A 26,602-nucleotide genomic window follows, 5' to 3' on the forward strand; every position below is an offset into this window, starting at 1 on the left:
CGTGTGATCTCCGCATCCCCGTCACTGTCCCTCAGAATAAGGAGAAGAAGGGACACAAGGGGCTGGAGAGATGGCTCAGTGGTTAGGGTCACTTGTTGCTCTTGCAGATGACATGGTTTGATTCCTGGCACCACGTGGTGCTTACAACCACGTGTAACTCCAGTTCCAGGGGAATCACTGCCCTCTTCTTGCCTTTTGGGGGGCACTACACACATACTATACACAGACACATACAGGAAAAACACACACATAAAATTAAAAGTAGAGTTTAATTTTTAAAAAACAAACTGGTACAGAAGAATAGTAACACAGAAATTAAAAAATGAAAATTTCCAAAATCACTTTATTACATCTAAATGCTACAGGGAAGTTCAGGCTGATTTGTAACTTAGATCAAAGTGAATGATTTTCCTTTCTCTGGCCTGGGGATCAAGCCCAGGGTCAAGGCCAGCTGTTTATCATGAGCTGCATCCCCAGGCCCTAAATTTAAGTGAATGATTGACAGGAGACTGTGGAAGGCTCCATCCCTTTGCGTGTCCAGCCAAGTCTGTTTCCATCGGCGACGTCGTCCCATCCGCATGCCTTCTCTGCTATCTGATGTAGCTTACTTCTTCTCATGGATGGCAACCCAGCGCTGTCAGAGAGAGAGAGAGAGAGACAAAAAGAGACAGAGACAGAGAAACAGAGAGGAGGGGAGGACAGAGAGAGACAGAGACACAGACAGAGAAAAAAAGAGAGGGGGGCAGGAAACAGAGAGAGAAAGAGACAGAGACACAGACAGAGAAACAGAGACAGAGAGACAGAGACAGAGAGACAGAAACATACAGAGAGAGAGAGAGAGAGAGAGAGAGAGAGAGAGAGAGAATTAAAATATTTATTACAGGGTTACAGAGATGACTGCGCTGACAAAGCGCCATGCCCTGCATGGCTTGGAAACCTGCCTGGGGCAACAAGGAGACACACACAGGAGACCTGAGATCAGGTGAATTGTGCACCTACTACACACAGCCCAGAATCCCAGAAATGCTCAGTCCTTGCACACACTGATTCCTCTGACCCTCACTTGGGGAGGGCTTTGCCCACTGCCATGGGTCTGGGGCACTTGGTTGACATGGCTGTGCCCAGGGCAGACAACACACATTCACTCAGGGCCTCATCCCTTCTTTACATAGTCAACTCAAGGATTCCTCAGCTCTCCAAAACAGAGGGCCTGCCATGCAAGATGAGGATCTGAGGGAGCAGATCTCAGGACTCATGTGCAGGCTGTGCACTGTGGCAGGCTGCTGAAACCCTGGGCCTAGGGGGATGGAGACAGACAGCCTACCGAATCAGTGAGCTCAGGCTCCAGTGAGAAACCCCATCTCAAAAAGAAACGGAAAATATTGAAGAGCCAGGCATGAGGTGCACACCTTTAATCCCAACAAAACTCGTGTATACCTGTGAGTTTGAGGCCAGCCTGGTCTACACAGGAAATTGCACTCCAGACAGAGCTACATAGTGAAGTCCTGTCTCAAAAATAAATAAAGTGAAGAAGAGATTTAGTGTTGGCCTTGTGCTTCCACACCCACACTCACATGTGTACATAAAACACACACACACATACACACGCACACACACTTTAAGAAAAAGATTAGTTTTAAAAGATCAAACTTGCAAGTAATTACAGAAAAAGGAAATGCAGAGTAGCCTGACATAGCTCCTTCCCATGTGTGTATGTGTGTGTGCGTGTATGTGTGTGTGAGTGTGTGTGTGTGTGCGTACATGTGTGTGTTGCTGAGGAAGCACACCAGAGCTTCACACATGTACTAACTCTAAGTCACATCCCAAGTCCTCCAACCTGTGTGCTTCTGATTCCTTGGCTTCCCTTGTATGATTAGTTCATATGGTCAGTTAAATGATCACATGAATGTTCCTGTGAGTTAATATGACCAACAGGGGTGGGATTCTATAGAACTGTGTGACACTGTGGGTCATGCAGCTGCTGAGTGAAGCTGCCCTTGGCTCTACAGGAATCCGTGTCTCAAGGAAAAGCAAAATGCATCCGTTCTATGCACAGGGCACAGTAATTGAGGTCCCATGGTGGAAGTGAGGGGAAAGGACCTCCTGATGCCCACTGGGAGGGGAGGCAGGCACCAGGCACAGGGGGTTCAGCGTGAGGACCAGGAGGACATGTAGGCTCCACTGCAGGGAGCATCCTAGTGCGGGTGACTGTCTAGGACATGTGCGCTCTTCTGAGGGTAAGTTGGAGAGTCTCCCATGGAAAGAGCATCTGGGATATGAAACACCAAATGCTCTGGTGGTTCGTGTTGCAAAAACAGTAAATAATAATAATATTTTTTAAGAATAGTAAAAAGTTGTATAAAGGAAAATGGAACATGGAAAATCATGGGAAAAAAGATAGGCCAATGAATGAGTCTAACACTCTTTGCTTAGCCTAGGTCTAAATGCCATGAAGCACGTAACCACGTGACCAAGTCTCTAGGACTAGGAATCCTCACAGGCAACTCTGAGTCCGGCATGGCAGACACTGTCGTTACATCTGCTGTCACTTTATGGGAAGAGAAACAACAAGAGAAAATAATAAATGTACCAGGGAGTAAAATGCTGAGGGTTAAATGGGCCCTAACGTGCATGTGGGTGGGCAGAGGTGTGACTTGTAACACGACACCTGGGAGTTGATGTGTAATACAGGAAGAGCAAGGGACAGGCTCTTGGGAAATAGCCTCACTTGGGCTCAGTAAAGGTAACTTGAGCCTTCACTCAGAAGACAGAGGTTTTGGAGTACCTTTGTCACTTGGTTTCTTGTGGGACATTGGAGGACAAAGGTTGAGTCCTCCTACATCCAGATTGGCCCTTTGATATCTCAGGATATTTACTGTAACCGGGATCCACAGTCGCAGACGTCTCCTTCTCTTTTACAACCCAGGCCTTAAACCCCAGGCTCTCCCGTGGGGGTCGCCTTTTCTGGGAGTCCTTTTCTGGCCACTCTCCTGCCCCTTCCCTCAGGAGCTTCAGGTCCCCTGTCCTTCTCCTGCCCTGCCTTTGTTCTCTTTTATTCTTTGGCTTTTGACTCCCCTGCTACACGGTATGCTGGAGACTTAGAATGCACATTAAACTGTAGTTCTTTGCTTTTTGGTTACCTCTGCACTTCCCAAGCCCTGCCTTTCTTTCCTGCTTGAGACACTCAGTAGGGGCGCCTTCCTACAGAGAGGCCTAAGAACCCAGATTCTCTCTCTCTCTCTCTCTCTCTCTCTCTCTCTCTCTCTCTCTCTCTCTCTCTCTCTCTCACACACACACACACACACACACACACACACACACACACACAAACACACACACACACAATTTCACAGCATAGGGTTCTCAGATGCCAACCCCTGTCCCTCTGTTTTTATAGTCCTCCATGAAGTGAGCCCAGGCCAGGAAGCAGCTCTGCAAGCAAGTGTCCCCTGGGCCCCAGAAGAGGAGGGAGGACATCAAGGGCAGCAGTTTCTCCCACCAACTGTCAAGATCAGGGAGGCTACAAACCATTCTGTGCCTCCTCTGTTGCTCTCAATGAGATGGGAGAAATGGGTGTTCCCACCTTCTCCTGACCTGTGCACATGGCCTGTGTGAGCATCCCTGCCTGGAAATGGCCATCTTTCCCTCTATTGCTAGAAGACACCAGGATGAAAAGGGACGGACACTGAGGACTACAGATCACACATAACAAGTAAGAGTTGATGCCACTCACATCGTTGGAAATTGGCTTCCACGACTCTCCCGTTGAGGGGCTGGGTCTCTCGATAATTATTTTGAAGGGTCCGGTTGTTGGGATCTCTGATAGAATTCTTTATCTTCATGACCTGCAGACAACAGAAGGTGAATTATGCAGGGGAAGCACTGGGAAATGTAAAGCATTCAGCTAGTGACTGGACAGGAGCTAGGATCTGTGTGACAGTGAGAGCCTGCGAGGAAACCTCAGGTCCAGCGGTTCTGAGTGGTCAGCCAGTTGTGACCTCAGGTCTCACTCATCTGCCCTTCCATCTGTCATCCCACACACACTTGTGTCCTCTTTTTTATATGAGTATTTGGTTAACAGAACAAAAATCCATCGGTAACAGAAATATACCATGGTGCGTTCAGTGTTTGTTTTTCTTAAAATATATTCTGTCTACATCCTTGAGAAGTGCTTTTTGCTGCATGCAAAAAAGTCTGGATTCTCCCTTTGTTTCCCTCCCTCTAAGATTTTGAGTCTCCTGCCCTCTCTCTGTGACTACATCTAGACAGCGTCTCACTACATAGCCCTGGCTAGTCCGGAACTTACTATGTAGACCAGACTAACCTCAGATTCCCCGTTATGACTGCTGCTGCCTCCCATGTGCTGGAATTAAAGCCATGCACCCCACACCTAGCTAGATCTCCCCTGGAACTTGGTGAGACATCTTCTGGCTCTTTCTACTCTACCCTTCATCCCTTTGCTTAATTGCACATTTGCACCTGCATCTCTTTGTGCCATGGTTAGACCACTTTCCTTCCTCTGTCTTCCAATTTACTAAGAGTCTCTTGAATTAAATCTAACATGCTGTTAAACCCAGTCATTCAATTGTTAATTGGGGTTAATATGGTTTTATGCCACCAGGCAGATGGTGGTGCTGCATGCCTTTAATCCCAGCACTTGGGAGGCAGAGGCAGGTGGATCTCTGTGAGTTCGAGGCCAGCCTGGTCTACAATGTGAGTTCAAGGACAGCCAACGCTGCACAGAGAAACACAAAATTTCCTCTTTAAAAATCTCATTTGTTTTTTTGATCATTTTGTGCTTTTTGTCATTTCCCCATATTAAATCTCTTATTTCTTTATACATATCAGGCACACTTACATTATTTGTCTGGTAATTCCCCCGTCCGGCATCTTTGTAAGTCTCACACTGATGACTCCCATTCACGCTGTCTTCTTCTTTGTGTGCTTTGAGATTTTCCCTGACAGTGCTGGGAATAGAACCCGTGGCCTTGCTAGGCTAGGCAAGTATTCCTAAAACCAAGCTATCATCTGAGCCTTGGGTTTTTTGTTTTGTTTTGTTTTGCTTGTTTGACAACTATCTTATTTTGTATCCCAGGGCAGTCCAGAACTTACTGTGTGTCCAAGGCTGCCCTAGAGCTCTCAATCCTCCTGCCTCAGCCTCTGCTGAGGTGACAGGTGAATGAGCCTGAGCTCAGTTCTGTCTAATAACGTCACTTGTAGAATCTTCTAGATCCAGATTTAAGGAGCATTCTTCCAAGACAACTGACTCCTGCTCTGTCACTTATCTGGGGACAGTCCAGCCTACAGAGCACTGTGTTTTTGTGGGAGAGTCCTTGCCTAACAGATGCCTTTTCCATATTCTCCAGGAAAAGAGAAATCAAGTTAAATGAAAAGGAAGATTTGTTTCTAAGGAAAATAATCAGTCTGAAGAAATATTAGATTTGCCTTGTAGCTTCAGTAGTGTTTGCAGAATATTCAACTCCACGAAAGCATATGGTGTCCCCATGTGTTCTTGTCTATTACTAAAGTCTAGAAGCACTTAGAGCCGGGCTGGAGGCTCATGCCTGTGAGCCTTTCATCCAGGAAGAGGAAGCAGGAGGATTGCCATGGATGCCCGGGCTACAGAGTGAGACCCTGTCAGAGGGAAGAGGAGGGGAGGCAGAGGAAGAGAGGAAGAGGAGGAGGAGGAGACAGAGGTGGTGGCAATGGATGGTTTGAGGAGAGAGGGAAGGAGGGCGGAAGGGAGGGAGGGAGATTGGTTGATTGATTCTTGTAGCTGGACTATTTATTATTCTGAAAGACAAAAGGTGACCTGTAGAAGAATTCTCCTCTAAAAACTGAACATAGGGCTGGAGGGATGGCTCACTGGTTAAGAATGCTTTTGGGTCTCACAGAACCTCAGTTTGGTTCCCAGCACCCACACAGCAGCCTATAAGTTCCTATGATTCCAAGAGATCTGACGGCCTCTTCGGACCTCCACGGGCTCCCGCATGCACACGTGCACATATGCACACCCCAGCACCACAGACATACACTCAGACACTCCCAAATACAAATAAAGTTCACTCATCTTATAAAGGCTGAATAGAAAGCTGTGTGTTAACAGGACAGAGAGCAGCATAGTGTCGGATGCTAGAACGTTAGTTGCCCCAGGGCCTAGGACAGAACTCCCTTGTGTCGAAAAACAAACAAACAAACAAGACCCAGCTGTGGGGCCCTTTCTTAATTACTCATTGCTTGATAAGGGCCCAGCTCATTGTGGGTGGTGCTATTCCTGACCTGGTGGTCCTGGGAGCTATAAGAAATCAGGCTGAGGAAGCCATGAGGAGCAAGCCAGCAAGCAGCATCCCTTCCATGGCCTCTGCATAAGCTCCTGCCTAAGGAGCCTGCCCTGTTTGAGTTTCTGTGATGAACAGGTTTATGGAAATGTAAGCCAAATTAACCTTTTCCTCCCCACGGTTTTTTGGCCATGGGGTTTCATCACAGCAGCAGAAATCTAACTAACCCAGATTGAGGCCTGTATGTGGCAGACACCAAGGAGTCAGGTGGGCTTCTGGGAGAGTCCTTGTTAGCCAGACAGTCAGGGGAGGCTTAGATAAAGGGGCGCTGCTGTTACCTGGGCCTTGGAGAGCTTGGTGGTATCTTGAAACACAAACCACTTGACATTCTCTGTGCAGGGCGGAGTGGTGAGCGAGCCGAGGTAGGTGTAATAGTGCTGGATGTCTTGAGGCAGCAGGTTCCGAATGTTAACATTCTTCAGAGTTGTGGTTTCTCCTGAGGGAAAAGGCAGGGAATGCAGTAGGAAGGAGCTCTGCTGCCCAGGAGGGACAGCTCAGGCTCTGCCTCAGGGTATGGAATGTTCCAGTGTCCTGACCTAAGCCAAAGAATGAAGAAGCCGAGGAGTGCAAACATGTTTCCCCCAGTTTACTGCTCTGTGGATGGGAGCAGAGCAGGGAGCTGGGCCTGCAGTGCACACGTGTAATCCTAGCACCTGGGAGACCAAGGCAGGAAGCTGCCCATGACGTCAAAGCCAGCCTGGGCTTTAAATTGATTCCCAGAATCTAGAGAGATGGCTCAGTGGTTAAGAGCATGTCCTGCTCTCCCAGAAGCCCCTAGTGCAGTCTCAGCACCATGTCAGGTGACTTGAGATTGCCTGTAACTCCATCTCCAAGGGATCAGAGCTAAAGTTACAGGCATTTGTGGACACTCAGCCTGTCAGATGGCAGCCAAACTCTGGTCCTAATTACTGTAGAACAAGTGCTCTTAACTGTTGAGTCACCTAGAGCTAGGGGTGGTGGTGCACACCTTTAATTCCAACCCTTTGGGAGACAGGCAGGCAGATCCCTTAAAGTTAGGGGCCAGCCTGGTCTACCAAGCGAGGCCAGAACAGCCAAGGCTACAGAGAGGAACCCTGTCTCTAAAAGCTCTTGTGTCATCTCTTCACTCTCCATACAGAATACGATTATAATTTTATTTTTATTTTTATGTGTATCTTCTCAGCATGTACGTATGTACACCACGTGGATGCCTGATGCCCAGAGAGGTCAGAAAAGGGCTTCAGATCCCTGAATCAGGAGCTACAGACAGGTGTGAGCCACTGTGTAGGTCCTGGGAGTCATACCTAGGTCCTCTACAAAAGCAGTAAGTTCTCTTAACAACTGAGCATGCAGGCTCTGGCCTCTGGGGGTGTGCCTGAGCACACAAACAAACACCCCCACACATTAATATCTTTAAAAAAATCCATACTTAGCACAGCCCTTACAGCCAGCAATGGAAGCTTAAAAGCAAAGTTTTTGGTAATTTACTGCCTTCAATAGTCAAACTGACAAGGCCAATCATTGTGACAATTAAAGTACTCCCTATATTTCCCAAAATTTAATATACTACTGGGAATGCCAGTGTTGGGGACAATAGGCCATATGGCTAATGTTCAGCCATCTTGTCCAAGTCTGCACCTTTAAGTCTCTTTCTTTCCCAGAGCTTGCCTTTCACCAGAAAGTAGCTGACCCTGGTGTGGGTCAGCAGTTAGACTAGGGACAGATAGAGATGGAGCGACCCTGTTATGGTTTAGCAGTTAGACTAGACAAAGAGGGAGCCAGATACCCTATGTGGCAGGACATTATGACTCTGCCTGGAATTCCCTGTGTTTGAGGTTAGCCTGCAGCTGGGTTGCTATAGCAATATGCTTCCCTGCCTTCTGACTTATAAAAGCTGCTGCCTGACTAATAAAGTTTGAGAGTTTAATCAATCAGACTTGCTCTCCTTTTTTGTGTCTTGCATTCTCAACAAGTGATCTTCCTCCCGAGTTTTAGTCAAACCCCACAGGCCGGGTCATGCCAGTGGCCTCTAATGTGTAAATGTAACAGCTAACATTTTAAACTGTACCATTAAAAATTAAGTGGTGAAGTCTCTGATAGGGTTGAAGACCAGATGGTTTAGTCTTACAATGAAGCTTAGTTGTTTGGGGGTTAAGCCCCAGATACATGTTTTAAGTTAATAGAGATGAGATATGATAGATAATGATTTTCATTCCCAATTTTAGACTCACCAATATAGGAAAGATGTTTTCACCAAGTCTGCCAAATACAAATAGCCAAATCACTATGAATGTAACATTTATATAATTCCTGATTGTTTCGTGGTTCTTCCTGCTGTATGTAGCTTAATTTATTTATGTGTAATAATAAGTGTATATGTAAAAAAGAAATATAGGGCTGGAGAGATGGCTCAGAGGTTAAGAGCACTGGCTTCTCTTCTAAAGGTCCAGAGTTCAATTCCCAGCAACCACATGGTGGTTCACAACCATCTATAATGAGATCTGGTGCTCTCTTCTGGTGGGCACGCATATATACTGTATACATAATAAATAAGTAAATCTTTAAAAAAAAGACATTTAAAAAAAAAGAAAAAAGAAATATAAGAAAAGTAGGTGCCGGGTGTGGTGGTGCACGCCTTTAATCCCAGCACTCGGGAGGTAGAGACAGGCGGGTCAATGTGAATTCGAGGCCAGCCTGGTCTACAAAGTGAGTCCAGGACAGACAAGGCTACACAGAGAAACCCTGTCTCAAAAAAAAAAAAAAGTAATTATTGGGTATTATTTTTGCCCTTTATGGTTGATGTCAACTCTTTCCTCTAAACACACACACACACACACACACACACACACACACACACACACACACACACATGCCCTTTGGCTGATAATGCAAGTAGCTCTTCCATCAGCTAAATAACATTTCCCTCAGGTGTTTCAAGTGGTTATTTTTATCCAGAATGACATGTCACAGCCAACACTGTTTTCTATGATGAATACTTGTGGAGAAACTGCAACAAACCCTTGAATTCTAATATTTTTATTGATGGAGCCTTGTGGCTTCTCTGAATAATTCCTATTTTATTGTACTTTGTAGACATCATACACACTAGGGCTATCTTTTTTTTTTTAATGTGCATTGGTGTTTTGCCTGCACATATGTCTGTGGGAGGGTGTCAGATCTTGGAGTTACAGACAGTTGTGAGCTGCCATGTGGGTGCTGGGTATTGAACCCGGGTCCTTTGGAAGAGCTGTCAGTGCTCTTAACCTTGGAGCCATCTCTCCAGCTCCCCACTAGGGCTATCTTAACAAAGCTAAAATACATAGTATAATATAGAATAAAACAGGTCGGGCGGTGGTGGTGCACACCTGTAATCACAGCACTCAGGAGGCAGAGGCAGGTGGATCGCTGTGAGTTCAAGGCCAGCCTGGTCTACAAAGTGAGTCCAGGACATTCAACACTACATAGAGAAACCCGGTCTCAAAAGAACCAAAAATAAAAAATAAAAAGGAATAAAAAATGTTTTGTGAGCAATTTATATAGAAGAGTAGGTTGTTTTTTAAGTGTTGAGCCATTTCTTTTAGGAACCTAAAATGTTATAAGAGTTTTTTAAACATTCCATTTTTTCTTTTGGTGTGGTTTTTTTTTTTTTTTCTTAGACAGGGTTTCTCTGTGTAGCTCTGGGTGCCCTGGGGCTCACACTGTAGAGGAGGTTGGCCTCGAACTCACAGAGATCTGCCTGTGCTGAGATTAAAGGCATATGCCACCACCCACCCAGCAACATTCAATATTTTTAATTATAAGTGACATTTGTAACTAGAGCTAATTATTTCCGGTGTTCTAATTGGGATTTTGATTTTCTTACCTCATATACCTCCATAATTGCTACATGTTCTGTTGGGGGTAAAATTGCACAATAAACGTCAACTTATCTGTTAAAAAGGTATCCACACTTGGGAGCTGAGGAGGGCAATGCACAAGAACTTGGGAACAGGCTTCTCAGAGGTATGTTTCCCTCCTAAAGCTACAGCAGAGAGGCCAGGACGAGTGTCCTCAGCCGGAGGGACCCCGCCTCCCTCAGAAGGGCTGTGGCTTCCCTTCTCACCCCACACTCAACCCTCTCCTCCTGGCGGCTTTCCTTACCTGGATTCCTGATGTTGGCCAACTCAGAAATGAAGCTGTTGTAGTAAGTATTTTCAGCGTAATTGTCAATCTGGGGAGAAGCACAGAGCACTCGGTACAGAGGAGAACTTGGCCCACTACCCCACACCAGCTGCTTGGTTTCCTGACTGGGAGGCTGAGCAGAGAGCGAGGAGGCAGCGTCTCAGCTGTGGAAGGAGGGACAAGAGGACTGTTCCTTGTTATCAACTGCCTGGGCTCTGTCCTCAGAGCTTCTGACAGACATGAAGTCCTAGGCAAAACTGCTCCTGTAGCCCTATTGCTAGGACACTCTTTCATATGAGAGTTCATTTCATTGACTTGTTTTTAACGCGTATCAGAGTTTGTCTGTGTGTCTGTATGTGAGCCATCTGCATGCAGTACCCATGGAGGCCAGAAGAGGGCATCAGACCCACAGGAACTGGAGTCACAGTAGGTTGTGAGCTATCATGTGGGTGCTAGGGACTGAGCTCTGGTCCTCTGCAAGAGCAGCCAGGGCTCTTCACCACTGAGCCATCTCTCCAGCCCTGATTTTTTTTTTAAAAGAAGAAAATAAAAGTTGCTTTTGGTGTAAAAGGCATAGTTTATTGTTGTTTTCTGTGGTTAATTTGGTTGGTTTAGGTTTGATATTGGTTTTGCTTTGTTTTGTTTTGTTTTGAGAAAAGATTTTCCTTCCTGTCTTGGAACTCATTATGAAGAACAGATTAGCGTCAACTTGATAGAGGCAGCTGTCTCTGCCTCCCAGTGCTTGGATTAAAGGCCTGCAGTACTAACACCTGGCACACAATCTCCTTGTGTAGCTTGGGCTGCTCTAGAACTCTCTGCCTAGACCATGCTGGCCTCAGACTTGCAGGTCTCTGCTCTGCTTCCCGGCTGCAGCACTACAGCACACGTCATCACAGCAGACTATCGGGCCCATTGTGCTGATTTCTTTCCTCCTTCATATAGGTTACGTGAATTATTCATATTATTCTCCTTATCTCTTCTCTTAACTTTATTATTACTGTTTGTATATGCCGGGGGGACACGTGACCGTGGTGCACATGGGTAGAGGTCGCAGGAAATCTCTGTGGAATTGTTCTCTTTACACCTTTAAGTGGTTGCCAGGGGTTGAATTAGGTTGCCAAACTTGAATCACAATCCACATTACCCACCAAGCTATCTCACTATTATCTCTGTCTTCTCAGTGTGTGTGTGTGTGTGTGTGTGCACATCCACATGCCTATGTGCCACCAAGCCTGTTGGGATCACACTCAGGTCCCCATGTTTGCACAGGAAGCACTTTCCTGATTGAGCTGCATCTCTCCATTCCCTGTCTCTCCCTGTTTCTCTGATATGGAAACTTGTTTCTTGAATCATGGACATATTTGATAATATCTGGAAGCAAATCTGGATTCCCATCTTTTACAATTGCCCTGGGATGCTTTCTTGTCTGTCCGTCTGCCTGTCTGTCTGTCTGTCCGTCTGTCTGTACATTTGTTTAGGTACTTCCCTGTCTTCAATCTGCAGACTATGCCTCCCCAACAGAGTTGAGCAGTTAGTATCTCAGCTAAGCTTGATATTTTTAGATTTTAATTTTTATTGATTTATTTATTTGGTGTCTGCCTTTGTAATTCAGGCTGTCCAAGAACCCACCACGTAGGCCAGGCTGGCTTTGAACTGACAGCTCTCCTGGCTCAGCTTCCTGAGTGCTGGGATTACCTGTGTGATCTCCAACACCTGGCTCTGGTTGGTTTTTAAATGTCACTTTTTTGTCTCAATATGTTGCCCTGGATAGCCTGGGACTCTTTAAGTTACCTGGATGGCTTCAAACTGGGATTAAAGGCATGTACACCATACCTGGCTGTTTTTCCATTGTTCGTTTTCAAGACAGGGTTTCTGTATGTAGCCTTAACTGCCCTGGAACTCACTCTGTAGAGCAGGCTAGCCTTGAACTCAGAGATTTACCTGTCTCTGTCTTCTGAGATCAAAGGTATGTACCACCATTGCTCAGTCATACCTGGCTCTTAAATGTCACTTTTCTTTTATTTTCTTCTTTTTTGGTGTTTTGAGACATTGAGACAGGGTTTCTCTGTGTAGCTTTGGTTGTCTTAGACTTGCTTTGCAGACCAGGCTGGCCTTGAACTCACAGAGATCTGAGGGCCTCTACTCTGAGATTTGTCACTTTTCCTGTTTAGCCTGAATTCCTAAGGACAGTTGTAGATCTGTGGCCACTGTGAATTGGAAGCAGGTTAGTCTCAAACCCCTTGTGACTTGTCTTTCTAGAGACGCTCTACACATGAGAAGCTCAGCGCACACTCATGGCCCCTCTGAGTGTCTCTCTGGTGTCTCCCCAGTAGAGATCTGACTGGCTGCTGTCCCTGTTGCTGGACTGTGGCCTCGCACTCTTCTGTCTATGAGTGCTGTCAGTTTCTGACCATGTGATCACATTTGTTTTCTTCACTGACTGGTCCTTGGCTTGGGGCCTTGACTTCTACCTAGTCCTCTCTGCTGCCCAGCTTGAATAGCTCCTTATTTTTCCTGACCAACGTGGTCCTGAAGAATCTTCCTGTTTGACCCCAGGAGGGGCAGGGACCAGAGTGGCCCTGGGGTGGGGGAGTCCTCTAGGCCTCATGCATACTGGACATTCTACCATCTTAACTTACTGCGTGCTGCTAGCCCGTGCTGCATGCTGGGAGGTGGGCTGCATGGTTTTGTTTTTTATCTTCCTTTGCAGTGTTTTGTTGGAGACAAAATCTCACTGTCACTACACAGAGAAATCCTGTCTCAAAGGAAAACAAAAAAGATCTCCCTGTCTGGCCCAGACTGACTTAATATCTGTGCTCCTCTGCCTCAGCCTCCTGAGTGTGGGTTTACAGCTTTGCACCACCACAACAGCTTTGTGTTTATCTTTTGAGACACTATGGAAACACTGAGTTTTTCATTTTCTTTGTAAATTTGTCCAGGTTCACATTAAGTTTTTGAAAATTAGATTCCTGTCTACTTTGAACTTATTTTTTAGATTCATTTATTTTCTATGTGTGGGAGTTTTGTCTGCATGTGCGTCCGTGCACCATGTGCAAGTCTGGGGCCCTCAGAGGCAAATGAAGACATTTGCTCTCCTGGAACTGGTTGTGAACAGCCATGTGAGTGCAGAGACCAGAAGCTGAGTCTTGGGAAGAGCAGCCAGGGCTCTGAACCTCTGAGCATCTCTCCAGCCGCCTCCTGGCTACTTTCATCACCCATCCCTACGTCCATCCTGTGGTCGCTCTTAGATCGCCGCACTGTTGCCTTTGTCTGGAGGCTTCACGTGGCCCATTTCAGCAGCCTGTGTCCAGCCAACCCTTCTGGGATACCAGGTCTTTCAGTCACCTTATTACTCAGGGTCCCATGGTTCATGACACAGGAGTGACCAAGGGCTGGAGAAATGGTCAGCCCTCCACCAAGGGAGCTTTCCCAGCAATTCTGAGCTTAGGAAGGGATGGAGAGAGACACTGAAGGGCATGTGACAGTCACACAATGAGGGCACAGCCCGATTGCAGACACACATGTGTAGTTGCAGCCTACCTCAATCCAGAACGCCACTACTGCCAAACCGTCAGATTGCTCCATGGCTCTCTCAAAGCTCTCGTAGTTTGCATTGTAGTGAACAACATGAATCTGTGAGTGAGAAAAAGCAGTCAAGGGCCGGTCATCTGGACATCGAACACTTAGAGGATTCTAAGGGGAAAAAAGGAAAGAACGTGAGCTGTTCCCGCTGAGGCCCCAGACGATCTCACACACCCCTGACCTCTCTCCTCCCATGCAGGCTACAGGTCCCAGCAGCCAAGACCAGAAAATTCCCTGAGACTGTAAAGAGGGAAAGTGGGATTCTGGAAGATGGTGGTTCTGGTTTGCCTTGAACCAACCTCCCTCCTGGCAGAGGCTGAATCATATGAGGCCACTGTGCCCTCCTCAGGCCTCTACAGGGCTTGAGGAGAGAGTGAGCAGTGAAGGCTCCTCCCTCAGGAAGCCTCTGTAATCATCAGTAAGCCTGAAATCAGCCCAATGATGGACACAGGCCAAGAGGGACCCTAAAGCTCTAACACACGAATTCAGATGAAACAGAGGCCAGCCTGCCACCAGCCAGGCGAGAGACGCCTGCCATGCTGTGAGTTCCCAGAAGAGAGATCCCGTTTCCATTCCCTTACAGAGCAGAGACCAGGGAGTAGTTTCTGAATAAATCAAAAACAAAATCAACCACAGGGTGACTGAGCCATCACCACTTCACAGAGTCATATTGGCTATTTTAATAAGGAAAGCAGAGCCTGGGAGGCGGCTCAGTTGGTAAAGCACCTGCTGTGTGAGCATGAGGAACAGAGTTCAATCCCCAGCACCCTCCAAGGGAAACTGGGCAAGCAGTGCAGGCCTGTAATCTAAATGCTGAGCCATGACAGAAGGATCCCTGGGTTCAGTGGCCAGGCAGTCTAGCTAGCTGAGGAGACCCAGACGCAGTGGGAGAGCTTGTCTCAAAACAACAGTTGGACTGTGATAGAGGAAGACAGTGTTAACCCCTGGTCTCCACACATATGCATATATACATGCATGCACACTCACATGCATGTGCACACACATGACACCTACATAACACAAACATACAAACACATATTCATAAAAATAAAAGTGATGATGGAGCTTGAAGGAACGTGAACCCTGTTAGAGTCCTCACAGACCTCCACTGCACGTCTCATCCCATCAATGGTGTGTTCAGAGCCGCTGATTTCTGAGGACGCTCCTCCCCAGTGCAAGTGCATCTGCTCAGCTTTGTATGTAGTGCCATCAGAGTCTACCATGTGCATGCTGTCGGGCAGGGTGATCTGCACTGCAAGAGAGAACAAAACACAGGGACACTCAGAGTTCCCAGTAACAGCTCCCTGGTCACCTCCCACCCACCACCCAAGACAACCCAAGGTGTTATAGATGGATGAGAGTGCTGTCCCCAAAGGCAAGGGGAGTGGTGCACAGGACACAGAGCAGTCAAGATGGGTGCTAGGACACCTCTCTGTCCAGAACCAACAGGCTGTGGGGGAGGGGAGACTCCAGTGCAGCAGATCCAGCTGGTTGGTCCTATAAAATGGGAAAGCTCAGAAAAAATATTGTCCATAGTACATGCCTATACTCCCAGCACTTGGAGGCTGAGGCAGGAGGATTGCTAGTTTGAAACATGGCTTCGTGGCTTTCCGCATGAGCCTGTTAGCTAGCCCACAGAAGGGCCAGCTCTGCTGGACTGGAGGCAGCACCATGCTGGGCTGTTTGTGGACAAGGAAGCTGCTGTGGGAGGGGGAAGATTCAGTAACTTCCTGTGGTTCCTTGGGCCGGGACAGAGCTGGGCTGAGAACCCAGCACCTACATCCAGTCACTAACCACACACCATGCTGTGGCTCAGCTTGTCCCCAGAGGACAAGAAACCAAGTTACACAGCCAGCCAGGACCATGTGAGCTCTTGCTTGGTTTAGGACCTAAACTGACGGAGATTCTAACACTAAATTGTGAGGCTTGTTTGCCAGAGGAAAAATGAACAGGTCCTTCTGCCACATGCCCTCCAGACTTACTACAGGGCCAGGACTTGTATCAAATGATGCAGAGATTCATCTCACTGTCTCTGTCGCCTGGAAGGAGCTCAGCAAGAGTAAAACTGGGTAGTGACACCAGAGAATGACTAGAAAAAGACAGTAAGGTACTGTGGTCGGCCATGCTGTCACATGCTTCAAGCTCAGCACAGAAGAAGTAGAGATGGAACCATCAGAATTTGAGGCTAATCTTGCTGCACCTGCAGCTGGAGGCTAGCCTGGGCTCCAGGAGACCCTGTTTTAAATCAAACAAAACAGTTTAATTTAGGAGCTGAGAATACAGCTCAGCTGCTGGGTGTCTGTCACACAGGCACAAGGCCTAGGTCTCCAGGATAGGATGAAAGAGATGATCTTGAGCCTTGTCTGCCATCTCAGCACTCAGGATCCTGAGGCAGGAGGATCATGAGTTCTCAGCTGGTCGAGGCTACAATGCGGGACCCTGACTCAAAAGAGAGAAAGATCTGAACCAGCGGGATGACCAGCAGATCACAGCGTCTGACATTTGAGCCTGGCAACTTGGTGTGGGTGCTCTGTGGCTTGTGCACGTACACAGCTAGCACACACACTCAGTAATAGTGGGTCAAAGGGCTTTTTAAAGGATCTGATTCAGTAAAAGGCGAAAGATTTGTACAATCTGAAGAGAAATCTGGCGCACGCCTTTAATTCCAGCACTGGGGAGGCAGAGGCAGGCGGATCACTGTGAGTTCGAAGCCAGTCTAGTCTACAAAGTGAGTCCAGGATGGCCAAGGCTACACAGAGAAACCCTGTATCGAAAAAACCAAAAAAAAAAAAAAAAAGATCTGATTCAGGACTATGCAAGCAACAAACGCTCTCCCCTGCTGCCACGGTCTTCTTATTCAAAGTTACCAAAATGGCGGTGGGACCACTGAGATGACTCGAAGCAGAGAAATTTGCTGGCAAGGCATTTGGGCTGAGTTTGCTTCCTATATCTGACAAGATGGTGAAAGGAAAGTAAGTCTTGAGATTCATCCTTGATCTCCACAAGTGAGGAGTGTTACAAGTTCCTCTCTCTCTCTCTCTCTCTCTCTCTCTCTCTCTCTCTCTCTCTCCTTCCCTCATTAATTGGAAAGTGTTTACAGGTGCCTGTGGATGCAAACATTCCTCTCTGGGATGTCCCTTTCTTTCCCCCCAAATCATCTAAAGGAGTTGGGAGCTGTGATTAGATCACCTTAACACGCTAATCCAGGCGTGAAGACGTGAACGGCCCCTTTGTAGAACACGGTTTTATTTAGAACCTGCAAAAGCTCACTTCTCAAGAACAGAAGAAACTATAAACGAGGAAGTTGCTGAGTCAGCTCTGTCAGAGCGAATGGGAGGCAGGAACCTGGACCCCGCTGAGCTTCCCAATGGACCTTCCACTGCAGGAGCAGCAAGAGAGATCCCAGCAACTTCCTGCTCCCAGCTCTCAGCTTCTAGGAGACAGGCTGTCTCCATCCTGCCCCATTGACAGTCCTGCTCAGGCAGCTTGGAAAGGAGCTGTCCTTCGGAGCCTGTGGCTGTGCTGTTGAAAAGCCCAGGCCCAGATCTCTCTGTCCGCAGATCCACCTACTAACGGTTCCAGACTGTGAAAATGGATTCACCTTCCGAAAGCCTTTGCTCCCTCTGTGAGGAACGACAATTTATCCTGGATCTCGTCAGACAACAGGCATCTGAACATTTGCTGCCTTCAGATGACCATCAGCGGGGCTGAGGGAGAGTACTTGCCCAGCATGCCTTGCGCCCTGGGTTTGATATCCCCACCCCCTCCCCGCTCTATGAAAACTGTTCATGGTAGGTAGCATAAGCTCAGATTCAGGAAGCCTAAGTGGGAAACTCAGGAGCTCAGGGTCATCCTCCCCTGAGCCCAGCCAGAGTGTCTTAAAAGCGAGGAAGGCTGACAAGTGTAGCCAGCCTTCCTCAGGTTTGCCTAGCATGTGCAAGGCGAGAGGTTCTCCCTCAGCCCATGAAAATCCGGCCCCTGTGCAGGCTGCTCCTGGCACACATGCGCACTACCTGCTTCCCATGTGGACTTCTAAGGCCACCAGCACCTCTTACCTGTGTGTCCGTTGTTAGTCATGGGGAACGCCAGCTCCTCCTCCTCATAGTTGACCAGGATCAGGGGCCTCAAGGACTTGTTGTATTTCACCTTCCTCGTCTGCAAGTCGATGGGCGACTGTCTCTGTCCCCCGCAAGTAGGGTACTTCTCAGCCCACTCATTTAACTGTGGGTAATCCCCTGCAACAGGAGAGAGTGGGGCCCAGCTCAGAACTGCCCAGCTGAGCCTCCTCTGAGGTTTCCTACCAGGCCGGTGTCAGGGTCTCCTGGGGGCAAGACCCACAGGGCATCCTTCTGGAAACAGAAGCAGGACTTCCAGAAGACAAGCCAGGAGAGTTCCACACTAAGCTGAGGACTCGGAGTGTGGCAATGGGGCTCCCGTCGTCCTTTGCAGCTACAGGCATTAAGAACCAGAGCTAGCCGGGTATGGTAGCACATGTCTTTAATCCCAGCTCTCAGGGAGGCAGAGCCAGGCAGATCACTGTGAATTTGAGGCCAGCCTGGACAGGACATCCAGAGCTACTCAGAAAAACCCTGTCTCAAAAAAAAAAAAAAAAAAGCCAATCCTCCCAAAAAGAAATCTGAAAGAAAGAAAGAACGAGCTTGCTCTACAGGACAGCCAAGGCTACACAGAAAAACCCTGTCTCAAAAAAAAGAAGAAGAAAAGAGTAGGGGTAGAGATGGAGGGAGGGAGGAGAGGGAGGAAAGGAAGGTTGAAAAGTCCTTCTTTCAGGAGACAGTTAATAATTGTGAGGCCACAGTAGTGAAGGCCAGTCACTGCAGATGACAGAGGCCCCACAGCACTGAGGACATTTGCTAAGCCACTTGTTTTGGCTTGGTTTTGGCTTTTAGACAGGGTCTCTCTATGTAGTCCCATCTGGCCTTGAACTCACAGAGATCTACCTGCCTCTGCTTCCTGATTGCTAAGATTAAAGGGCAAGCCACCACGCCTGGCTCTGTTCAGCCTGTTGCAATAGAGGACACTTCAAGAGACGCTTTTGGGCTGGAGAGATGGCTCAGTGGTTAAGAGCACTGACTGCTCTTCCAAAGGTCCTGGGTTCAATTCCCAGCAACCACATGGAGGCTCATAACTATCTATAATGAGACCTGGTCCCCTTCTCTGCCATGCAGGCACACATGCAAGCAAAACACTGTATATATAATAAATAAATACATCTTAAAGGAAAAACTTTTTAAAAAGAGTAGCTTTCAATGAGCTCATAGCTTTCTCTAGGAACGGTGCTCAAGTTGGGGCTGCTTCGTGTGCAATCAACAGAGAAGTTGATTATTTTCATCCTAGTCAATAATTATAACCAGCCAGGCATGGTGGTGCACACCTTTAATCCTAGGACTTGGCTGGCAGAGGCAGGAGGATTGCTGTGAGTTCGAGGCCAGCCTGGTCTACAAAGCTGGTCCAGGACAGCCAAGATAACATAAAGAAACTGTCTCAAAAAAACACAAAATAATAATAATAGTAATTAGAACCAATTTTTAAAACAATTCTTTCTTAGAGGCAAGATGCCAAGATTAAGAAGTCTGTGCCAGGTGCAGTGGCGCACACCTTTAATCCCAGCACTTGGGAGGGAGGCAAAGGCAGGTGGATCGCTGTGAGTTCAAGGCCAGCCTGGTCTACAAAGCGAGTCCAGGACAGCCAAGGACTCTGAGACCCTGTCTCGGAAAAAAAAAAGAAAAGAAAAGAAAAGAAAAAAGAAAAAAGAAGCCTGTGACACAGCCCAGTTCTTGATCCAAACACCTTGGGTCTCGGACTTTTGGATAATGCGAAGGAGCCTGGGGCATAGCTCAGCAGTAGAGCTTGCCAAGAGTGCACAAGGCTGGCCTCCAGGGCTAGGGGAACCTACCAGGTATTTACAAAAGCCCCCCTGTTCCAGGCGCTGTGGGGCATGTGAGAGGGAGACCTTCAGTCTGGGAATCTCAAACACCACGAAGAAGACAAGGATTTGCCATCTGAATCCTCCATTTCTGTCACCTCTGAACCACTCACTGCCAGTAGATAAGGCTGCAGGTTGACACCGGAAAACCCCAATCTTCCCAGGCAGCCGTGGGACCCTTCTCTGAATAGGATGACTGGTGGAGCTGCCCTCTGAGCCTTGATTTAGGACCTAAAGTCCACTCTGAATATGAGTCCCTGTATGAGGGGAGAGGACCATGAAGAGAAAATTTGTGTCCAGTGACAGTTTGGCCTCCTGCACATTCCAGCAGCCTCCAGCCTCCCCAACCCCCAGGCACTACCACCCCCAACATGGTTCTATAAAGATACAAGTGGGAAGATTCTTCTATAGTTCTCCTTGGAAAGGCTGACTGGTCATAAGGTCAGTAGGCTCTGATGGAGGCAAGGCATCCTGGGGGAACAGTGAGTGGGCACATTTCTGAGGAGGAGGCTGTCTGTGGTCTAGCAGTCTCTATGAGGCCATGGGTGTCCTTTCCAGACACCTCGATTGTCACATATTCTGACACCAATAAGAGCTTCACACTCAGAAGTGGGTTCTTGAAGCAGCCAATACTGGGTGGAAAAGCTTTTGTTGTTGTTGTTGTTGTTTTGGTTTTTCGAGACAAAGTTTCTCTGTGTAGTCTTGGCTGTCCTGGACTCACTTTGTAGACCAGGCTGGGCTCAAACTCACAGAAATCCACCTGCCTCTGCCTCCCAAGTGCTGGGATTAAAGGTGTGCGCCACCACGCCAGCCCTGAGTGGAAAAGCTTTTAAAGCCGCCAACGGAAGCCGGGCTGAGGCAAAAGGCTGTCTCCTCTCCTCCTTCAGGGTTGTAAGTCTATTTGCTTCTTCATTGATAGCAAAACAAATGTGAACCCACAAGGAGCAGGCCGACCCCAACAGAGGACCCATGTTGAGTACAGATGGCAGCCTTGTCACTCTGTCTTGAGGTGCCAGGAGGTGGCTTACCTGAGTAGCTCCACTGACACAGTGCCGGAATGCCCAGGAGGAACAGGGACACCATGGTCACCACAGCCCTCATGGTAGATGCTGTAGCTGTGAATGCAGGACAGGCTCTGGGCTGCACTTCTTTTAAAAGCTCAGAAACTGTAAATAACAATTTCCCAGGTCCAGCTGGCTGATCCGCCCTTGCTGCACCCACTGAACAATAACACCTCCCCACAATGGCCCTTCTGACATGGTGCTGTGTGCACGTGCCTCACCTCCTCCCCAGGCATTACCACAGCCAATTAGCCCATGGCTGATTGTTCCACATCTTTGGAAACTCGGTCCAGGGGCCACACAGTGCAGGCATTGTGGCCCTTCAGTGATGAGTGAAGAGCCTGAGGCACAGTGTACCCAGAAACAGGGGCTTCCTGGACAGTATACCCTGAAACAGGGTATTATTTCATCTGCCCTTTCTCCTGGCTGCTGAGGGAACCACCAGGGCCTGCAAACCTTGCCAGGTTCCAGCTGGTATTTCCTGCCTGTCCCAGAGTGGACATAAGAACATCCCTGTTGGAGGTTGGGGACATAGCTCAGCGTTTAGGAACACTGGCTGCTCTTCCAGAGAACTCAGGTCCAATTCCCAGCACCCACACAGCAGATCACAGCTGTCTCTAAGTCCACTTCTAGGGGAACCTAATACACCCTCATACAGACATACATTCAGGCAAAATACCAATGCATGTGAAATAAAACTAAATAGGTTTAGAGAGAAAAAAAAATGGCTCAGGGTGGTCCCTCCCCCCCCCACTTCACTCTCCCACCCCTGAGCCTTGTAGGTAACTGGGAACATAGTCTGGTACCCTAGCTTTAGGCAAGAAATGTAGGAGCCCCACTTGCAGGCAGAAATAGGTTTCTCCAGCCCTTGACCTTGGAGCTTGGCTCTTGAGCTATGTCTGCACACATGCCTTGGGGCCACCGAGGTGGAGGAGGTGGAGGTGGCGCAGGCTCGTGTATTTCTCTGGTGATTTGTTCTGCCAGCTGCAGGACACTCGGGAACACCCAAGCTGAACCGATGAGTTGCCTAATCTTTGTGCGCCCACCTGCTAGTGCCGGAGAACCCGGCATTTACGCCTGCTGACGAGCCAGGGGTTCCCGTGCCCTTCAGAGAGGCAAAGGCAGAGGGCAGGAGGGGCTGCTGGAGGGCACCCGCCATGCTGGCCAGATGGGAAGAATTGATCTGCTCTGACAAATGGCCAATCCCCTCACCAGTGTCCTTTATCCCCCTGCTCACTGTCCCCACTGTGTGCGATGCTGGGGTAGCAACATGGTGGCATTAGTCACATCAAGTTTATGAGAGGTGGAGGGTTGCTCATACTTCAAAGGGCCCCCTGCTGCCATTTAGTCAGGGGACACCCGTTGCTGGGAAGATTCCACTGAGGTCCTAGACCCATAAAACTCAAGGATTCTCGAAGGAAACAGCTACCCAGCTACACTGTGTGTCAGTTTCCCCGTCTTCAGTAGGAGCTTATGACAGTGTGTGTGTGTGTGTGTGTGTGTGTGTGTGTGTGTGTGTGTGTGTGTGTGTGTGTGTGTACATTCAGCCGTACATTTATGTGTAGGCTCAGTGCAGGGCCACTGGCATTATTTTGAACTGCTCGTTTTCTGAAAAGGAAGTAACTTACCATTGTCACCCAGTTAGAGAGGGACCAGCGGTCACAAAGCACTTGCTCTTCAGCTCATTGAGTTTCTCCGAACTCAAACCTGAGTTTGCTGTCTTGGCTAAGTCAAGTCTTGCCTGGTCTGCTGAGCCCCAGGACCAGCCGAAAGGGCCACCTTGTTGACCCCATGAGCCCCCGTCTCTGATGAACAGTTTAATAAATGTCATCACAATTGGGAGACTGAAGCAGAAAGAGTGTGGTGAGTTGATGACAGCCAGGAGTTGGAAGCCAGCCTGTGCTACAGAATGAAGCTGGGGGCGGGGAGGAGAGATGGGCTACTCGAGATGGCTCAGCAGTTAAGATGGAATGCTGTTCTTGCAGAGGGCCTGGGTTCAGTTCCCAGCGCCCACCCCAGGCAGATGACAACCACCTGTAACTCCAGATCCAGGGAATCTGATGCACTTCCAGGCTCTTTGAACATCAGCACCTGATCCACATGCACGCACGCATGCACGCATGCATGTGCACACACAGGGACACACACTCACACAGACACTCAATTGTACACAGGCATAAATAATAAAGTGAAACTAAAACAAAAAGAAACAAAAATATTATTGAGAGCCGGGGACGTGGCTCAGTTGGTAGAGTCCTTGCCAGCATGGGACAGGTTCAAGCCCCCACACATCACGTAAACTTGGTGTGGTAGCAGATGGGCAATATTTCCAGCACTCAGAAGTTCAAAATTATCCTTGGCTGTATATTGAGTTTGAGGTCAACCTGGATGGCATGAGATGCTGTCTCTAAAAAAAAAGAAAGAAAGAAAAAAGAAAAGTGACATCCCACCAACTCTCGACAACACAGCACCTTGTTTCAAGTTGAGTGAAAACCACAAAACTGAACCAGGGTCTCACTGTTTATCCCAGGCTGACCCTGAACTCAGAAATCTGCTCACCTCTGCCTCAGAGCACTGGGGTTTAAGGCATGTATATTTTCTTGGGAATCTGCATTGGGAAACTGAGTGTGTTGCTTAGGGTCAGGAGGCAGCTGATCTGAGGAGGCTCAGAGAGTAATGTGAGAGAAAGCTGGTGCCGAGGGAACTCAGAGTAAATGGGGCCTTGGGAAAGCAAAGTCCAACAAGGAGGGAAGGAGGCAGAGGAGAGAGAACAACTATTCTGAGGTAGGAGGGCTCCGGAAAGTAGCGACATTTATTGTGTTTACCATTGCGAGCAGCTCCCAGCCGCATCTCCCGTGGCGTTCTGCAACCCTGAGGTTAGCGTTTTGGAGATCATGGCAGACAGCCCTGTGCTTCTCTGGCCAGGAGTCTCCTTGCATGCTGTACATGGCTGCAGTGACTGGGTCTGTAACGTCAAGCCCACTGCCACCACCATGCCTCAGGTTTGCTGCCCATGCTCATGCCCAGAGGCCATGCTGCCCACCCCATGCACAGAGGCCATGCTGCCCACCCCATGCACACAGACCATGCTGCCCACCCTATGCACAGAGGCCATGCTGCCCACCCCATGCACAGAGGCCATGCTGCCCACCCCATGCACAGAGGCCAAACTGCCCACCCCATGCCCAGAGGCCATGTTGCCCACTCCATGCACAGAGGCCATGCTGCCCACCCCATGCCCAGAGGCCAAACTGCCCACCCCATGCCCAGAGGCCATGCTGCCCACCCCATGCACAGAGGCCAAACTGCCCACCCCATGCCCAGAGGCCATGCTGCCCACCCCATGCCCAGAGGCCATGCTGCCCACCCCATGCACAGAGGCCATGCTGCCCACCCCATGCCCAGAGGCCATGCTGCCCACCCCATGCACAGAGGCCATGCTGCCCACCCCATGCACATCGGTCATGATGCCCACCCTATGCACAGAGGCCAAACTGCCCACCCCATGCACAGAAGCCATGCTGCCCACCCTTATTTCAGCTGCTGATGCTGACACCTGTGTTAAAGAGATCAATTAAATTATTAAAGGGAGTAGATCAGATCAGCTCCTGAAATGCAAGAGCCACTTGCTAACAAAGACACATTACTAGATACGAGGTCCCCTCCCTCCTCTGGACTGCCTACTCCCAATGACATACTCAGCACAGAATAAGATAATAGCAATCTTGTTGCCTAATTTCTGACTCATTGTCTTCCTAAAATTTTCCATCCATCAACTCTGAAGAGGAAATATCTTATTTCTTGTATTTGTGGGTCATCCACGCGCACTCGTGCGTGTGTGCACTCACGCAGGGGTGTAAATTCCTTCTACCTTTATCCTGCCACATGCCCCCTAGGTAATTGAAACTTATCTTTGTTCTAACCTCCTGTTTTTCTCTGCTCATGATCTGATTGGCTGTTTGAGATGCTCCGGCAAGTGTACCATCCTCACCGCAGTGGAGAGCTAAGAGTGAGAAAGGCACCTTTGTGCTTCTCGAGTTTATGACTGACTGTTTGATGGAAAGGTCCAAAGGGGTGAAGAAAAGGAAGACAGGGAGACATGGCCATCCCAGGTGAGCAGGAGGTGACAGCAGCCCAAGTAAACAGGTCGGCACCTCCTGCCCAGCTGGAAGGGAGGTGTGCTCACCTCACATGGGCAGGGAGGAACCGTCCATCCGCACAGGGAACAGGGACAAGAGCAAGGAAGGGGAGCACAGGTGAGGTGGAAGACAGCGCAGTGAGCCAGCACTCAGGTTCATGCAGGAAGAGCGGCTCTGGTTGCATCAGAATATGCTGTGCCCAACACAGAGAGGCCATTGTTCATGTCCCACAGGACCGTGAGCTCCCAGGGATCCTGAAGGCTGAGCCGTTCTGCACAGGTTTTCTACATCACTTGGTCCTATTTAACCACCAAAGCGTTTAATCTTTCACAGTTGGAGCCTGCTTGCGCGTGGGCCTTTCGTTGCTGTTGTGTTGTTTGGTTTGGTTTGAGGCTGTCATAGAGCTATGTGGTCCTAGCTGGCCTCAAACTTGCTGGCCTCAGAAATCTGCCTGGCTCTGGGTGAAGGCTGCTTTCTTAACCATAATAACAGCAATGTGTCTAAGCTTTTCCTGGGCTGGAGGTATAACTCAGTGGCAGTGAATTTACCTAGAGCTCAAGGTTGGAGACCTAGCACCCAAGAGAAAAATTAACATCTGACGACATTGTAGATGGTTGTGAGCCACCGTGGGGTTGCTGGGAATTGGATCAGGGCCTCTGGGTGAGCAGCCAGTGTTCTTAACCACGGAGCCAGCTCTCTAGCCCTCTTTCTTTTTTCTTTCTTTCTTTCTTTCTCTTTCTTTTTTTTTTCTTTTTAAAGATAGGGCCTCATGTACCCAATGCTGGCCTGAAACTCACTTCTGATCTCATCCTACTCCTAAGTGTTGGTTTGAAGCATGTGTGTGCCTCCATGCTAATTTATGCAGTGCAGTGGATCGAACCCAAGGTCTCATGGATGCTGGCTAGGAACTCTGCCAACTGAGCTACATACCCAGCCCCAGTAATGCTTTTTTGTCCCTTTTCTTTTCTTTTTTATATATATATTCTTTTCTTTCTTTTATATATATATATAATATATATACATATATATACTTTATTATGTATAGTGTTCTGTCTGCATGTATGCCTCTTGGACAGAAGAGGGCACCAAATCTCTTTATAGATGGTTATGAGCCACCATGCGGGTGCTGCAAATTGAACTCAGAATATTTGGAAGTGCAGCCAGTGCTCTTAACCTCTGAGCCATCTCTCCAGCCCACCAGCAACACTTTTCTTTCTCTTCTTCCCCTTTTCTGTTTTTTGTTTTGTTTGTAAACAGGGTCACACTATGTAGTTCCAGCTGATCTAGACAAGGCTGGCCTGGAACTCACCAAGATCCACTCGCCTCTGCCTCCAGAGAGCCAGCAACACTTTTCTTAGTGACTGAAGCCCATTAATATAAATATCAATATGGTCCTGC

General features: G+C 48.4%; 1 protein-coding gene across 1 annotated transcript; it reads right to left on the bottom strand.

Annotated features, from left to right (window-relative positions):
- Nucleotides 1-250: 250 nt before the first annotated feature.
- LOC311599742 (carbonic anhydrase 6-like) lies at nt 251-21,193 on the bottom strand. Its single transcript, XM_084785730.1, has 8 exons — nt 21,033-21,193; nt 18,116-18,295; nt 15,164-15,312; nt 14,019-14,111; nt 10,458-10,527; nt 6,617-6,774; nt 3,734-3,845; nt 251-634 (listed from the first exon to the last, which is right to left on the bottom strand). Exons 1-8 carry the CDS (start codon nt 21,103-21,105, stop codon nt 615-617), a joined length of 855 nt encoding a protein of 284 aa, XP_084641856.1. The 5' UTR covers nt 21,106-21,193; the 3' UTR covers nt 251-614.
- Between the last annotated feature and the right edge of the window lie 5,409 nt (nt 21,194-26,602).

This window comes from Acomys minous, assembly GCF_964271855.1.
Source record: "Acomys minous genome assembly, chromosome: 6".
Classification (NCBI taxonomy): domain Eukaryota; kingdom Metazoa; phylum Chordata; class Mammalia; order Rodentia; family Muridae; genus Acomys; species Acomys minous.

Coding starts and splice junctions, on each gene's coding strand:
- LOC311599742 (XM_084785730.1), bottom strand. CDS start 21,105: ATGAGGGCTGTGGTGACCATGGTGTCCCTGTTCCTCCTGGGCATTCCG. Junction 15,313..18,115: donor GACTAACAACGGACACACAG/GTAAGAGGTGCT, acceptor TCTCTCTTGCAG/TGCAGATCACCCTGCCCGAC. Junction 6,775..10,457: donor GGCCAACATCAGGAATCCAG/GTAAGGAAAGCC, acceptor CTTTTCCCTCAG/GAGAAACCACAACTCTGAAG.